This window comes from Myxine glutinosa, chromosome 10 (assembly GCF_964187855.1).
Source record: "Myxine glutinosa chromosome 10, kmMyxGlut1.1, whole genome shotgun sequence".
NCBI classification, from domain to species: domain Eukaryota; kingdom Metazoa; phylum Chordata; class Myxini; order Myxiniformes; family Myxinidae; genus Myxine; species Myxine glutinosa.
In genome coordinates, this window is record NC_136270.1 from 42,863,572 (window position 1) to 42,880,752 (window position 17,181).

At 49.0% G+C, this 17,181-nt stretch overlaps 2 protein-coding genes across 5 annotated transcripts in view; both read left to right on the forward strand.

The window, feature by feature from the left end:
• The window catches only part of BSCL2 (BSCL2 lipid droplet biogenesis associated, seipin), a 67,282-nt gene extending 52,555 nt beyond the window's left edge, over nt 1-14,727 (forward strand). For all 4 annotated transcript variants that reach the window (XM_068127548.2, XM_078785605.1, XM_068127549.2 and 1 more), the window contains 4 exons: nt 9,883-10,021; nt 10,165-10,234; nt 12,259-12,469; nt 13,203-14,727. In XM_068127548.2, coding sequence (XP_067983649.1) covers nt 9,883-10,021; nt 10,165-10,234; nt 12,259-12,469; nt 13,203-13,218 — 436 coding nt within the window. In that variant the 3' untranslated portion in view covers nt 13,219-14,727. The remainder of the gene's footprint in view (nt 1-9,882; nt 10,022-10,164; nt 10,235-12,258; nt 12,470-13,202) is intronic.
• A 2,035-nt stretch (nt 14,728-16,762) lies between these two features.
• The window catches only part of LOC137434492 (complement C1q tumor necrosis factor-related protein 6), a 35,353-nt gene continuing 34,934 nt past the window's right edge, over nt 16,763-17,181 (forward strand). Inside the window, exon 1 of the mRNA XM_068127552.2 lies at nt 16,763-17,109. The gene's annotated coding sequence lies outside the window, so the exon portion shown is untranslated. The remainder of the gene's footprint in view (nt 17,110-17,181) is intronic.

Consider the following 17,181-nt stretch of genomic DNA (forward strand, 5'->3'; position numbering starts at 1 on the left):
TTCGGCAGCAGAGGATGGAGGAGAGCCCTCATTGACGCGACAGGTCATTTATTGTGGCCAAATTGGAACCGGTAGCCTGACAATTAGATGCAAAATTGCCGGCGTGGGGGTAGACGCCGTAGTGGACACAGGAGCTAGCGCCACGATCATCAGCCCTGTGGTCCTTGATTCGAGCGCAGGTGGCTGGGATAAGATCCAGCGCCTGCAAAATTATAGTTTGCAGCTTGCTACCGGGGTAACGGCCCCGATCATAGGGCGTGGTTCTGTGACCCTCAAGTTAGGGTCGGTAAGGAGGGAGATAGATGTTTGGGTGGCGGAGGTGTGCGACCCATGTTTAATAGGGTTGGACCTGTTGACTGCCAGCGGCTGTAAAATCGACTTGTGCCGGGGGATCCTGCAGGTGGGAGTAGAAGAGCTGCCGTTAGGGGGAGTGAGCACGGCCGAGAGAGCGGAGCTGGAGGCTTCCGAGGCCGTGACCATCCCCCCAAGGGCCGAGGCGATAGTGCCGGCCCGGTGGGCAGCTCGCCCAACGTGGCAGGAGTCCTGCGGCCTGGTCGAACCGGTGGCAGCGCAGTCCATACCGGGTTTAATCGTGGGCCGCACCCTTGTAAAAACGGACGGACCGGTAGTGGCCGTCCGAGTAATAAATATGAGTACAGAACCACGCACTATAGTAAGGGGCACGAGGGTAGCTGGCTGCACCCCAGTTGAGGAAGTCGCGACAGTGAGGGGCGAGAACGTCCAGCCGAGCCGACCCCGGGGGGAGCCTTCAATAAGAAGTAGGAGTTGGCCCGATCCCATTTGCGAGATGGTAAATCGTAGTAGCGTAGAGTTGGGAGGTACCCAGAGGGAGGCCTTACACAAACTGGTTGGGTCCCATTTGGACCTCTTCTCCCTGTCCACCGAGGATATTGGACGTACGGGCCTGGTGAAACATCAGATCCACACCGGTGAGGCCCGGCCTATTCGTCAGGCCGCCCGACGGCTCCCTTGGAGCAAGAGGGCGGAAGCTGACGAGCAGGTTGAAAAAATGCTCGACGCAGGTGTGATCGAGCCCTCGGGAAGTCCTTGGATGTCACCTGTTGTGCTGGTCAAAAAGAAGGATGGGACCACGCGGTTCTGCGTGGACTATCGCCAGCTAAACAACGTGACACTCAAGGACTCATATCCCCTGCCAAGGATTGATGACACCCTCGATGCCGTTGCGGGCTCAAATTGGTTCACAACTTTGGACCTCAAGAGTGGGTATTGGCAGGTGGAGATGGATAGGGCAGGGAAGGAGAAAACGGCATTTTCCACAGGTAAGGGACTGTATCAGTTTACTGTGATGCCGTTTGGTTTGTGTAACGCCCCCGCCACCTTTGAAAGATTGATGGAGCATGTACTAGGCGGCATGCCATGGCAATCATGCCTGGTGTACCTGGATGACGTCCTGGTACATGCCCAAACGTTCCCCCAGGCAGTAGCTAATTTGGACCAGGTGTTCGGGTGCCTCAGACAGGCAGGGTTGAAGCTGAACCCGAGTAAGTGCACTTTGTTTGCAAGAGAGGTGGCCTATCTAGGTCACGTGATCGGCCGCGAGGGGGTAAAAACGGACCCAGACAAAATTAAAGCGGTAGAGGAGTGGCCCGCACCACGTACCATCAAAGAGGTGCGGGGATTTTTGGGACTCTGCTCCTACTACCGGCGCTTTGTGGCGAAATTTGCGGAGTTGGCCCGTCCCCTCCACCGGCTTACGGAGAAGGGGACGCGATTTAATTGGACACGGGAGTGCCACGAGGCCTTCCAAAAATTGAAGGGGTGTCTAACATCCGCACCCCTTCTAGCTTACCCCACTAGTGACGGGGCATTTACCCTGGACACGGATGCGAGCCAGGAAGGATTGGGCGCAGTTTTGTCTCAGACACAGGAGGGCGTGGAGAGAGTGATTGGTTATTATAGTCGGGCCTTAAGTAGGCCCGAGCGAAATTATTGCGTCACTCGCAAAGAGTTATTGGCTATGCTGGCTGCCATGAACCATTTCCACCCGTACTTGTACGGGCGGAAATTTTTGGTTAGAACTGACCATTCCTCCTTGCAATGGCTCCTTCGGTTCAAGGAACCAGAGGGCCAAATTGCAAGGTGGTTGGAAAAGTTGCAGCAGTACGATTTTGATGTGGCCCATAGGGCCGGGAAGGCCCATGGTAATGCGGACGCACTCTCTCGGCGTCCTTGTCTGGGGGAAAACTGCAAATTTTGTGCGAGACACGAGGAGAGGGAACAATTGGGCGATTCGGACCCGACCCTCGTTGTCCGGGCAACCCGGGTGAGAGGGCCAATTTTGCCACTAACCGCAGATGAGGAATTCGGAACTTTGGCATGGAGCACGGCCCAGCAGGAGGATCCTGTCCTGGGGCCAGTGTTCAATTGGGTCAAATTGGGGCAAAGACCAAAGGGGGAAGAGGTCACCCCCCTCGGGGCGCAAACAAAGGCATATTGGGCTCAGTGGAAAACCCTGGAATTGAAGGATAACATCTTGTATCGCAAGTGGGTGGAGGTTCCCTCTGATAAAACTTCCTGGCTGGTGGTAGTCCCAAACAAATTTAAGACCGATATATTGCAACAGGTGCATGGTACCCGCCCCGGCGGCCATTTGGGCAGGACAAAGACGACATTGCGGGTACGCCGGAGGTTTTATTGGGTGAATATGGGGCGCGACATACAGGACTGGTGTCGGAGATGCGACGCCTGTACTGCCAAAAAGGGACCAGCACGGAGGATGAGGGCCCCCCTTCAATTACACCAGGTGGGGGCCCCCCTAGAGCGGGTGGCCATGGATATCCTAGGCCCACTACCCCGCACCCGCCTAGGTAATAAGTACATCCTCGTTGTGATGGACTACTTCACCAAGTGGCCGGAGGCCTATGCCCTCCCCAACCAAGAAGCAGGGGTGGTAGCGCAGGCCTTCGTGGAAGGATTTGTGTGCCGGCATGGGATTCCACAGGAGTTGCACACCGACCAGGGACGAAATTTTGAGAGCAAATTGCTAAAAGATGTGTGCAGTCTCCTGTCAATTCGGAAAACCAGAACAACGCCTTTAAGACCTCAATCTGACGGGATGGTGGAAAGATTTAACCGAACTCTAATCCAACAACTGGCACTGTTCACCGCCACCCGTCAGGATGACTGGGACGAACATCTCCCTTATTTGCTTATGGCCTACCGAACCAGCCAGCACGGGGCCACCGCATGCAGTCCAGCGTTGCTTATGTATGGGCGGGAGTTACGGGCTCCCGCCGACTTGCTATGCGGTCCCGTGCCAGACACAGTGGTTAACCCGCCGAGGGAGGGGTACGCACGTCACCTAGAGGAAGGCATGGAGCTAGTCCATGCCTTCGCCCGCCGCCAACTCCATCTGGCGGGGGAAAAGATGAAGCGCAGGTACGACGACCGGAGCCAGGGGAGTCAATACGCTCCGGGGATGAAGATTTGGTTCTTTAATCCCTGGAGGCGGAAGGGAAGGTGCCCAAAGCTCACCTCCCCCTGGCAAGGCCCAGGAGTCGTCCTGTCGCAAATCTGTGACGTGGTCATTAAGATCAAAATGGGGCCACGCGCCCTCCCTCGGATCGTCCACGCCGACCGGATAAGGCCTTACACCGGCGAGCAGGCGCCCCCGTGGATTGCCTCGGCTTTAGATGCCGAGGCGGGACCCAGTACCTCTGAATAAGGGGGGCTTATTAGTGCCAGAGGACTGGGGGATTAAGGAGCGATGGGCCCGGTGGGTAAGGGTGGCACCCTTGCCACCCTTCCCATATAGATGGGGCAAAGGAGCAATAGCTTATGGGGTGTATGGCAGTGAAAACTAGCCCGGGTGGGTTAGGATATTGATAGGGATCTAGCGAAGATGACATTAGGTGACGTTAAGTTTAGTTAGTGACTGATACCTGTAGTGGGGACGCAGGTAGATTAGTATGGATGATAATGACGTGGGAGCGCAATAGTTTAAAGGGACGACTGGAAAGCGCAAGTTTCAGAGGGGAGTAGTTAGCTGAGATGATGCCGTGTGTGTGAGGATTGAACAGGTGAGAATTGAACAGGTGTGATTGCACAGGTGTGCAACTGGACAGGTGTGTGGAACAGTGTGTGAGTAATGAGTGTTGTGGATCAGCGCGAATGCGCTTGGGGAGAGAAGGGTGCAGGTGGCACCAGGTGTGAGAGCACAGGTGTGCAGGTACAGGTGTGTGGAGAGAGTTGGAGTAAGTGGTACGGAGTGGTGTGCATGGTGCGAAGGTGTGGATGGGGGAAGAGTGGACCCCTTTCACGAGTACCCGGGGCGGGTAGTGTAAGTGTTAGGTAGAGGGTACAGGTAAATTGTGGTTGGATATTGGCATCTGTGGTGCGGGTGACAGAATGGTATTGTGGATGGGTGCATTAGTGTTGTGGAAATGGCTGGGCGTGTAGCCTGTTAGTGTGTGTAGTTGGTTGGGCACTCCACCACTGTGAGGATGTCGGCCAGGTGAGGCCGCAGGTGGGCTCTGGGAGCCGGTAGTTGTGAGAGGGTGCCTGAGGATCCCGGGTGTGGATCGGGCAGCCCAGTGCCAGAGAGGGCACCGAGTGGGGAGAGCGCCAGAGGGCCTTCCCCAGGTAGTTAGGTTAGGGTAAGGAGCAGGTAAGCTCGGAGGCAACTGCAGTGGTGGGGGTGTGCAGGTGGGTAGACCCGCTGGGAGAGGTACACGCCACAGCCCAGAAATTGTGCGAAGGCACCGGGAGACGAATCGGGGGAGTGAGACCCCAAATTGAAAAGCACCACAGTTTGGTCAATGGGAATTGGTTTTTAGAACCCATAGTGTAAGAGGGCCAATGGGTTGGCAGGAGAAAGACCCCGGGTAATGTAAAGTTGTTAAAGTCATTTAGGAAATAGTTAGGATTGATGAACCTGTCGCACCATACGCAGCCACTTACCTGTGGTGATGATGATGACTCCACACCTGTGTTTTCTTTGTTTTGTGTTGCAGGAAGTAAGGACTGCTGTTGGATTTGTGAGATGCATCACGACGTGGATGAGACCTTGGGGTGATTCCATCTCTCCCTCCCTAGGAGGGACTGATGATGAATTGGTGATAGCAAATTTTGATGTTCAGTTGGAGATGGCAAATTTTGATGAGAGTTGAAAATGGCAAATTTGATTGGTTAGGAGGGAGAGAAGACGAATTTGGTTTATGGGAGGAACGGGGAAGACAGTAGGGACGTTTGTTGATTAGTAAAGTAGATGTTTATGGGTAGTGTTGTGTTTTGTAGATACAGTAAGGGGTAAGGGAGGGGCAATGTAGGTTACCTGGTGGGGGGGAGCATACGGTAGGAACGTACCTGTCTCACCTGGTTCCCATGTGCCCCCATTGTGCATCATCTTGTATTGCGTGCACTTTTGCGCCCTTACCACCTTACTCACTTGTCTTCTTCTTTTGTCTCCCACCTCCGAGGATCTGGCTTTGGGGCAGAGAGAGAGGAGAGAGAGGTGCTGGCTCCGCAGTTGTGGGCCTGCACTTTCGCTGCTTGCTGCCTGGATCGATACACCATATGGACCGCAATTTTGGTGGCCACCCACAATGGACCGCAGTTCTTTTGCGGCCAAGCACCACCCATTGGTGGACCTCTGGGTCAACGTGGCACCTATGCCAAACAGGTGAACCATTAATAGTTGGCCCCCTTGACGGCCACAATAAAGAAATGGACGCGGTTGGCGCCTTTCTTTATTTCTAGGGAAGCAAGAAGGCCAAGTGCACCACACGAAGAGCAAGAGACACCTGCAGGGTTAGGGGTTGTTGTTTTTATTTTAATGAACAATGGTGACTGCACCGATTGGTGCTGGGGTGGTGCTTTTGGTGCTTGGAAGGGGTGCTCTGCACATTATTAAAGGCCGTAAGGCCACAGAGCACTCGTGGGTTGGTGTATCGATGCTGGCATGCGTGCTCTCTCTATGCATAACATCTGCATGTGTTCCTCCAAAAACAGGTCCTGGATCGTAGTGTAAATATCAGCGTAGTCTTGTAAATAATGCTCCCTACCGGCTGTATGTTTAGTTTGAGAATTCTTTCCGCGATTCGGTTATCCTGTGGGTGTGTTTCTGTGAGGAGAAGGGTGCAACGTCGCAGGGGGACATATTTACTCATTTGTGAATATCTGTAAAACTGTCGCACTCAGGGTAGAGTTAATAGTAGAGGGAACTACATCTGAGTGCCACACTAAAATAGGTAAAAATTTATCGGGTCGGGACGCCCCGAGGGTAGAGAAGGGTGCAATGTTGCGGATATGGGATTTGGCCTCCATATCCGCTTGTAAATATTCCCCTATTTCCCCAATACTCCCCAACTATCCCCAATCCCCCATTCCCTAGTCCCATTGTCTGTAAACAACACTCTATAGAAACGACCTTCCCCTTTTTCCCCTATTAAATGTCGTGCCCAGGTCCACCGCATCTCACGTAGACAACTTTCGGACCTCTTGCTAGTTATTCTTAGTCTATGTCAGTTAAGGACTCGTTTCCATTAATTCTGACTCTTCGTTGCACCAGAATGTGATTGTATGGCACCAGTAGTGAGTTTAGGACCTCCCAATACCTCCCCCCCAACCTCATCTCCGCATCCTCCCATCATCTCATGGAACAACAACAACTACAACCAAAGCGGGGGCGGCACGGCCGCGGTGCGGGGAGTGGGCGTCCTCACTCCGGCTCGGTTAGCCGCCATGGCCCATGTGCTCCAGGTTACGGGGTTACCACGAAGGGGCTGGCTGTCAGCTCCTCGTCAAGGGCGGAGCCCGGTAACCCCCCCGCACCCAATGAGAAGCAACGGGCCGATTCCATCTGGGGCGGAGCTAACGAGCCGAGGGCGTGTCACTCCCCGCCGGATATACGCAGCCACTTACCGGACGTGAGGTAAGATGCGCCTCAGCCACGAAGAAGAACCAGTCGCGACCTCCGAGCGCTGTGACACCTCCCTGCATCTACTGGACCGTACTGTATCCTGTCCCTGAGCCAAGAGTGCACCTTGAGCCATCGACTACCTGCCTTCCTTGCCATCAATCCCCGTGTGAGTCAGTTTTGTCCCGTTTATCTGTCGTCTGTTGGGGTTACTATTAAGACCGTAATTAAGTGCCTATCTTTCTATGCTGTCTCTCTCATCCCTGTAATCTAAACGTTCCGAACTAATATAACCTCCTCCGGAGGCCTTGAGAACTGTACCCCTGGTGTCGTGTCATTGAACCTAGCCGTTGTGTCCTTTCCTTCATTGATCTAGCGTAGCGCGACTCGGCCAACGTTCGAGTATAATCGGGTAACTTGTGCGAACACGGCGGCCATTCCGCTCGGCCCATCATAACATCTAAGTCGTGTCCGTAACAATATATTTTGTTTGTCTGGTTAATTTGTTTGTGAAGTAAATGTTAGCTCTTTCACGAGCCTCGATTCAGTATACAAAAGAAAAAAAAGTGCTCTGGACAGATGACTCAAAGGTAGAGCTATTTGGCCACAGTACCAGAAGACATGTTTGGCGAAAACCAAAGACAGTATTTGTCCACAACAACCTGATACCAAATGTAAAGCATGGTGGTAGAAATATTATGGTTTGGGGCAGCTTTGTTGCATCAGGGCCTGGGCAGCTCACCATCATAGAATTCACTATGAATTCTTCATTGTACCAGAGGGTGCTTGAGGATAATGTGAGGCCATCTGTCGGAAAGTTGAAGCTCAACCGAATGTGGACCTTGCAACATGACAATGACCCTAAACATACCAGTAAATCCACCAAGGAATGGCTGAAAAGAAAGAAATGGAGGGTTCTGGAATGGCCAAGTCAAAGCCTGGATCTAAATCCCATCGAGATGTTTTGGGGGGGATTTGAAACGAGCCGTGCATGCAAGAAACCCCTCAAACATCGCACAGTTGAAAGAATTCTGCATGGAGGAGTGGGCAAAAATTTCTCCCAGTCGATGTCAGAGACTGGTAGACAGTTATAAGAAACGCCTACTTGAGGTTGTTTCTGCCAAAGGGGGCAATACCACCTATTAGAGCCAAGGGTGTACTTACTTTTTCCACATGCGATATTTGCATTTATGTTTATTTAAATTATACAATGGACTACAAAATGTAAATGTTTCATGATATTTGTTATATTATATCACCTTTATCTATCAATATTGTTGAAATGAAGATCAAATAGCTGTAGGTTGAAATATGTTGAAAAAGTCAAGACTTTACATGGGGTGTACTTACTTTTTCACGTGACTGTAAATGTACCTGAGGAGACATAGGGTACATGTATTTAGATGCCACATAGTCTTTCTGACCCTGTCCCGGTGCTGCAGCAGCGAACATTATTGATCTGAGTAGCAGCTTCGTGCTGGCATTCTCCAGAACAAGAGCAGAGGGTTGTGCACTTGAGTGAGGCCTTGAAACATTTACACCATTCTCTGTATTCCCTTTTGCAGCCACATTTAATGAGTTCATAGCATGACTGTGGTGCTTCTGGAAGAGTGGTCCAGAATGGTGTCCACCCCGCAGTGTCCTTCCACTAACTGATGGACCTGAAAGCTGAGGGTCAGGAGTCACTGTATGCATCTTCAGTGCAGTGCACAGTGGAAGTGGCACGTCATGGTCACAGTTGTGGTGAACTGTACCAGAGGAATTGGCAGCTCGTGCATGATTCACACTGTTGAACATCAGGATCTGAGATATGGAGAGAGCTGCTGTCGTACTGTTCTCGGCGACAACTTGTGTTAGATGCTTGATGTTTGGACCCTCCGGTGTCATGTTGACAAGAGCCAAAACGGACGGTGGTACAGCATCTTCCTGAGATCCTTGTTCGAATGAGTATTTCTCAAACATCTCTCTGCGCAGGACTTGTGCTGCTCATGCCAAATGCATTGCATTATTGTCATGGTCGCGGGCCTTCCTAACAGCACCACCAATGCGATCATCAAATGTAAGAAGCACACCTCTCCCCTGTGAATGTGCCCGTATATCAGGAAACACAGATAGTAACTTCGTTGTCCATCTTGTGATATGAATTCGGTCCTCAGCAACATTAGCACCCATCTGTTCCAGACGGGTCGTGTACATCCCTGCTAGATCAGCTAGCTGGAAGACTGGAACAACACCTTTGTCCATGCGGAAGTCTTCCATGTAGGCCACTAACTCTGCAAAAACAATGCCGAGTGGGTGAACATCTAGGTCCTGATCAGCTCATTTTCTGTCAGCAGCTCTTGCTCTATCGTAGAGTTTCACAACACATTTGTGATCGTACTTTGCCTCAGTGGCAACTATGTCCCCAGATGTGAGGTTGGCAATCAGCGCAGTCTTCTTGAACCCTCAAATCTTTGTCATAGGTGTAAGCTTCAAGGAGGCCTTCGGAGCCAGCTGACTCGTCACAGAGGAAACGGATGGGCTCTGTAGGATCTACACTGCTAAGGCTCGAACGAGCGTGCACAGCTGATGACGTCCCAGCATTCTGTTCCTCTGTAGTCGTTCAAGCTTTGTTTGATTAAACTTTAACAGAACGTTTTATACCAGCCAGCAGAGTGTGTAATCATTGTAGTATCGATTTCCATCCCCATAATGAGTCTTTCAATATCTATATCCATTGGTATCTTCCCAAATTCTTGCAACTGAAAAAGGTGAATTTTGATGCGACGGTGAATTGTAGCCGCTGCTGATGAATGCCTTGGTTGGTTTAGCTGGAAACTGCAAAGCTTCCCTGGTGTGCTCTTGACAAAGTACACAGAACTCCCAATTAGTAGTGCGAGCTAGTTTGGGGTACTTGGGTGTAGGTGTAGTGGGATCCACCAGGAAAATTTAGTGGATTCCCATTGTCATTTCTCTCAAATGGTTTTCATTCTTATTTGTTGCAGATATCTCCTGTACAACTACCCATTTCTGTCAGCAGTCTTGGGAATTTCGAGCAACTTTGCTTTTCTGACAGTTCTGGTTCTGTTCAGTTACCTCCAGTGGGCCTGGTCTACTGGAGAGATCCAACCCATCAGGGTGCAGGTGAGTTCTTTGAAAGATAACATTTTGTTCTTTAGGTTTACATCTGATGTAGGACATTTAGATTGTAGTTTAATTCAGGTGTATAGTTTCAAAATGTGCAATGGGACAATAGAGTTCAATTTGTGTTGAAATGACTATCGTAGCAGGTGGATATCGAAGAAGATTCTGAATTGCAGTATCAAGATAGCCAAGGTTCAAGAACGCCCATTCAAGGTAATTGGCTGAGTATACACTTGCCAGGATGGAAATGCTGCGCAAAAGTCTCATTTTGCTTTTATTTGCATTAACTACTTGAAGTGAGCCCTTAGAATACCTTACTCAACGCACCGAGAGGGTGTCCCAGTGGTGCTTGGTTTACCTTGAGTAGTTAAGGGCCTCTTCTTGTTGTACAAATTGTATTTATTGCTTTGCCGCATCAACCCACAACTCTTGGTTTCAGAGCCTGTTTGTGGAGTAGACAAGTTCTCCTTGTTATAATAGAGGAGGCACTTGTAAAACAAGTCAACTGGATCACCTCGTTCTCTCAAAATGATATCGTTGAGTCGAATCCCTTGTATTTACTTGCATCCTCACTTCTGTATACGACGCTATGTGTGAAACGTTTCAAAACTCATCATTCTTTCCACAATGCGCAGAGTATTTTATCCACGTGGAGGTGGGTGAAGACATGAATTGGTGATTAAAAACACCATGTTGTAATAATTCTGATTCTGATGTACCATACTATGGTACAGAGTGTTGGTGCTGCTGAAGCAGTTTCTTGGCAAGGGCTGTTTTCCATCCCTCTCCCAGCACTATTTGGGGCAGGAATTTGTAATTTGTCCATGGTGCTGGTGATAGCTCACCTATTCTTTACGAAGGACACCTGTTTGTTTCTCTTTAACGACCACTATTATCCCACCTTGTGGGGTCGGCCGGGGGATGCTTGGCCCAAATATTTCATGAACCGGCCTGGCCAGGCCTGACATTCGCCTAGTTTGGGCAGGAATTTGTAATTTGTTCATGGTGCTGGCGATAGCTCGCCTATTCTTTACGAAGGACACCTGTTTGTTGCTCTTCAATGGCCACTTTTATCCCACCTTGTGGGGTCGGCCGGGGGATGCTTGGCCCAAATATTTCATGAACCGGCCTGGCCAGGCCTGACATTCGCCTAGTTTGGGCAGGAATTTGTAATTTCTTCATGGTGCTGGCGATAGCTCTCCTATTCTTTACGAAGGACACCTGTTTGTTGCTCTTCAATGGCCACTATTATCCCACCTTGTGGGGTCGGCCGGGGGATGCTTGGCCCAAATCTTTCACGAACTGCCCATGTCAGGCCTGACATTCGCCTCGTTTGGGCAGGAATTTGTTGTTTGTTCATGGTGCTGGCGATAGCTCGCCTATTCTTTACAAAGGACACCTGTTTGTTGCTCTTCAATGGCCACTTTTATCCCACCTTGTGGGGTCGGCCGGGGGATGCTTGGCCCAAATATTTAATGAACCGGCCTGGCCAGGCCTGACATTTGCCTAGTTTGGGCAGGAATTTGTAATTTGTTCATGGTGTTGGTGATAGCTCGCCTATTCTTTACGAAGGACACCTGTTTGTTGCTCTTTAACGGCCACTATTATCCCACCTTGTGGGGTCGGCCGGGGGATGCTTGGCCCAAATATTTCATGAACCGGCCTGGCCAGGCCTGACATTCGCCTAGTTTGGGCAGGAATTTGTAATTTCTTCATGGTGCTGGCGATAGCTCTCCTATTCTTTACGAAGGACACCTGTTTGTTGCTCTTCAATGGCCACTATTATCCCACCTTGTGGGGTCGGCCGGGGGATGCTTGGCCCAAATCTTTCACAAACCGCCCTGGTCAGGCCTGACATTCGCCTCGTTTGGGCAGGAATTTGTTGTTTATTCATGGTGCTGGCGATAACTCACCCTCTCTTTGTGAAGAATACTGTGGGAATCTTTAGCACCCACCACCTTTAAAACCCACCACCAGATGGGACGCACAGTTTAACGTCCATCCGAGGGACGGCACACACATTGATGCATCATCCGGCCTGTGAGACATCAAGGTAACAGCTTATAGTTGGGTCGGGTTTCAAACTCAGGCTACACAGCTTAGAGGTGAGTGTGTGTACCTGGCCACCATGCCAGCCAAATACTAATAATCATATCATAATTATCATACATCTCTTTGTAACTGATGAACCCAAAGGTGCTGATCTTCTTTTGATGTTATTGTACTGTACTTCGCAGGAGATGATGGGTGGCATGTTGACGATTCCAAAACAGTTTCTGAACGCCACGATTATGAACCCACTCGGACAAGGGAAGAGGTTCAAATTGAAACGCTCGCTCAGCGAGAAGAACCTTCAGAAGAAAATGTAGATGTTGCGAAGAGTTTGGATACCATTGATCGGGATGAAAAATGTGAAGGTGATGTCATCAAACGTGCTCCAGAGCAAGGGTAGGTTGTCGGGGCACAGCACCAGTAACATCACTGCATCTTCTACTTTGCACTACTTTGGTTGTTGTTATTGTTTGGAATTCTTTAGAACTCTGTTTTTCATACGAGTTGCCAAATAAGTTTTTTGAATCGAGTCGCTTAACGATAAGGGTGGCATCTCTCATACCGAATGACCTTCGGAACTTTTCTCAAATGCTAACGTGGGGATAGTTTGCAATGTCAAGTGTTTTATTTTTTGGAAGAAAGCAATTGCTTGAAACCCTGTAAACGCATCGGATTGCAAGTACTGCTGGAGTATTAGAAGTGACTGGTGCATGCAACTAGTTGGTGAATAAGATACTCATCTCGAAACACCTTTAGAGGCCATTTTTCCCCACAGACCAGAGGTTGGCCTTTTTTGGGCACCCTGGTCCCCTTTTTGAAGCAATGTTTTATGGCCGGATGCCCTTCCTGCCGCCAACTCTGCTAGTCGCCTCTTGCGACACACAGGGAATTACCAGTGAACTGGTACTCAATTTGCCGACCTCGGAGGGATGACAGGCGGAGTCAACCCCCCCTGGCGTTAATTGAGCGATCGACCGGGATTCAAACCCAGGATCCTAGGATCCCAAGCCGGCGCACTAACCGCTAAGCCAACACCAGGCTTGAATAAGATACTTGTTTGTTGAGAGATAATTATTATTTGTGCTAATCAGGCCTTTGTTTCTCCTTTTTCTCTTCCTTTCTTTTCCAGGAGAGTTGTTACATGAACTGTCACTTCTTCAAGCTTGCGCTAGTCCAGTTTAAGGGAACCCGTCTCACCGTTGGGCGCATAACCGCCAGGACCGGAGACGACTATGGAGGGCCCACGCGGACGGGGAATTTCCATTGCCCAGAGTTGATAGCATTTGCCAGTTCCACCCTTTTGTTTATTTTCGTCTGCGTTGATTCCTTCTCATCTTCGTGATTTGTTCAGACAAATTCAGTTGTTGCTAGACCTTTTGTATGCGATTAGTGAGTGAAATGGCCATGTGAACACCACATCCATTAACTTTTAGAAAGCTTGAGCGTAGCCGAATGTTTAGCACAATGAAACGCTTTGAGCAAATCTCTTAGCATTCCTGTGTGTTAGTTTATTTTACGCTATCACTTCGTTATCACACTTTGCACAATAATCTTGTTGTCATAACAATTTTTTTCAACCGTGTTGGTAACTCTGCTTGGAGTCGGAGTTCCATAAGCTCTGTATGGAGCACGGGACACTCACGCGGAGTTGTGGACATTTCCAAGGGGAACGGTTAATCCTGGATGTGGCGCCACTCCATCACGGGAGTGCAGCAATTTTCCACTGAGCAGCCATGACAATGGAACCCACACGAGCGAGACAAATGCAACGAGACTTTACCCCCATTCCACCAGCAAGGCTGGTTCACCTCGTTTCTAGGGAAGTGAACTGTAATCTCCACATTGTTTCCTTCCCAATGTCCTCAACTATGATGCCATCACCATAATGGTTCGCTGAATGTTGTGACTTTTTCTGCTTTGAAACTTTTACGACATGATTTTTCCCTCTTAAAAAAAAAAAAAGCGAATATTTTAGAAATATTTTCCCAATTCTGCCCCGTATTGGAATGTGTACTACAGGAGATTTGACCGAGTTGCAATGTGAAACGGTCCAGCGGGGTAAGGTGAACTTGGCTCGTAGCTGAAGAGTTGGTTGTTGTCACATTGTTTCTTGTGAGCAAGATGTTACTAATTAATTGTTTAAAAGGAATAAGGATTCCTCTGTGAATTTTTTTTTTTTTTCTTTTTTTAGTAGTCTGAGACTCCGCATCATTGTACAAGTACATTGGGACAGCACATATTGATTTGTAAGACAAACTTGCAGCACTTGTTTAACTCGTACATAAGGAATGAGAAGGTGTATTCGAACATCTTACTCGTACCTCGTCAAACGACCTCGACAGACCAAGGTGTGATATGTATTTTGTGATGGAAAAGCCGGGTCGGTGCAGGTCCAACTTGCTCGAGAGGGAAAGGAGGAACCTATTCCTGTAGGCCTGATATTGGGGTGGTTTTGTCGTGGTATGAAAGGGGGAAGTGTTTCTTGTAGGCCTCATGGAGGATGGTTCTGTTGTAGTAAAAAATGGGGATACGTTTCCAATGGGGATGATTGGGATTGTTTAACATGAGAAAGAGGGATATTGTGCTTTTTTATTTTTATTTCCTTTGCAAAAAAGGAATGTATTGATTTGCTCAATATAACACTTTGAAATGTTGCACTTCTTGAATTTTGTTTTTAAATTCAGTGTTGTTGGGGGATGTTGCCAATGTGCCCCCGCAGCGTGTTGATGATGGTTTTACATCTGTCACCTTGATACACCTTAAGTGTACCATACTCTGTTGGAGAGTCTGTGCTGCTGAGGCAGTTTCTTGGCAAGGGTTATACTGGGTGGTTTGCCATTGCTTTCCCAGCAGTAGTTAGGGTAGGAATTTGTAATTTTTTCAGGGTGCAGGTGATAACTCACCTACACTTCATGAAGGACATCTTGGGATATTTAACGGTGATCAACTAATGCCGGTAGAAGGGATGTCACACACATCGAGGGCCTGTGGAACACCAGGATGACGGATTGTGGCTGCTCCAAGGTTCAAACCCAGGTTAGACGGCTCAAAGGTGAGTGTGCACACCTCTAGTCCATGCAGCCGGCCCGCATCCAGGATAGCGGACCCCATTTCCGGGACAGTCTGTGTGTTGGGGTCTTGGTTTTAATCTTTGCACCAATAACGTGCAGGTGAATATTTGTATCACTTTCTTTGAAAATGCGATTTTAAGGAAGGAGGTTTATCAAGACAAGCATACTGCTGGTGGAATTCTATGGAATGCTGTAGTCCAGATCTGTCGCAAATATTCACACAACTCTTCAAGCATACAAAATAGTTTTCATGGAAATGTGATTTGAAAGAAGGGCGATGGAATTCTACGCTCCCATGTTAGAATTTTTATGTTTTGTGCAGATTTTACACCTGGTTAGTTTGATAGATTGGTTGGCAGGACAGCTTGGAGGTACACCCACTCACATTTGAGCTGTCTAACCTGGGTTTGAATCTTGATCCAGCTGTAAAGTGTCACCCTGGTGTTTCGCATGCAGGGAGATTCATCACTTTGAAAGTGATGATTGGAAGGACTTTGAAACCAGAGGACCCGTCTTCCAGCACTGTGGGCACCGATGGACGTTACGGATGCCACGGTGCGTCTTTCACGAAGAGTAGGCGAGTTATCACTGGCACCTTCATCAAATCCACAAATACCTGCACTGAGTGACTGCTGGGAAGGTAACGGCCAACCGCTCGGTGCAATCCGTGTTGAGTGTCCACGTTGGCAGCGCCATTGCTTCGTAAGGGAGTAATGGTACATTGATGGCGGTAACTGAATGAGCCGCTGTACGCTCTCTCTGGCAATTTGTTTCAAGTTGGCAAGCTCATTTATGAAACATTATGAATACTTGATTATTTTTATGTTTTGTTTTCACAATGGGTGATTGAACTTCAACATCTCAATTGCATTTCTCTCAATCGGGTGAAGATGGCTTTCCATTGCCAGTTTAGTCCCAATGGAAAACCTTGGTGGTTTGACTTGAGGGTTCTCACACCACCAGATGGTTTAATCTTGGAACGCACCATGAGGTCTTCACCGGAATTGGAAGCCTCGTGTAATCAAAGTATTGGTACAGAGTGACGGTCACGGCACTGTTGATCTCATTATTACGGTTACAGGCATAACTCCACTACTATGGGCTGGTGCTCCAGCATCACATCTGTCTCTCCTGGATTCCGTGGAATTGAAAGCTCTAAAAATGATTGGAATCTCCTGTGATGTGACCAAAGCACAAGGTCTGTTGCTACCACATTGCAGGGAGGCTGATGGTCTCTGTTTTCTACCTTCTATTCTCCAACATTGCTCCTACTCTCTCGGTCCTCCAACCCTCCCCAACAATTCCAGGATGCACACGTTATTCCAGGTGGTTAAACTTCCAAAATCCAGGCTGACTGCACACCTAAACTACCTGGTTTCTCCCATCTTTGGAACTATCTTCACGTTTCCATTCTTTCCCACTCTTCCTTCCAGGATTTCGAGCAGGCACCGCACCGCCATCTCGAGTCATCCCCCACCCTAACCCATGATATTTCTTATCCCCATGAATCCTTCCTAAACCAACCATCTAACATGCTGTTTTCAGTGTTTTTTGCCCAATATTTCAGTGTTTTTTGCCCAATTTTTCAGTGTTCATTCCCTTGCCAGTTGTGCCCAATTGTTGCCCCACTACCCCACTGTCAACTTAACCTGCTCTTCCAAGAGCCTCACTCTTGTAGAATGTAGAGGGAAGAAAACCAAGCTCGACAGCAACAGCTGTTATAACCAGCAGCTGCTATGCGGATTCCAAATTATTTGTCAAATTTGGTGCAATAACTCTGAGTTTCCTTTTTGTGTGTTGTTTATTTCTGGTCCAAACGGCATCTGGAGACGAGCCATGTCTCCCCGCACTCGATTTGAACGCCTCCTCACCCCCTGCACTCCTTGCACGGACCGGGTCCTCCCAGCGTGAGCTTCTTCTACTCGAACTTCCTTCTTTCACAGCGACAGCTCAAGTCTTCGTCCGGTACGTCCAACACATCCTCAAATCTCCATTACTCTCGCGACTTGTCATGTGATCAATGTTTCCTGTAACATG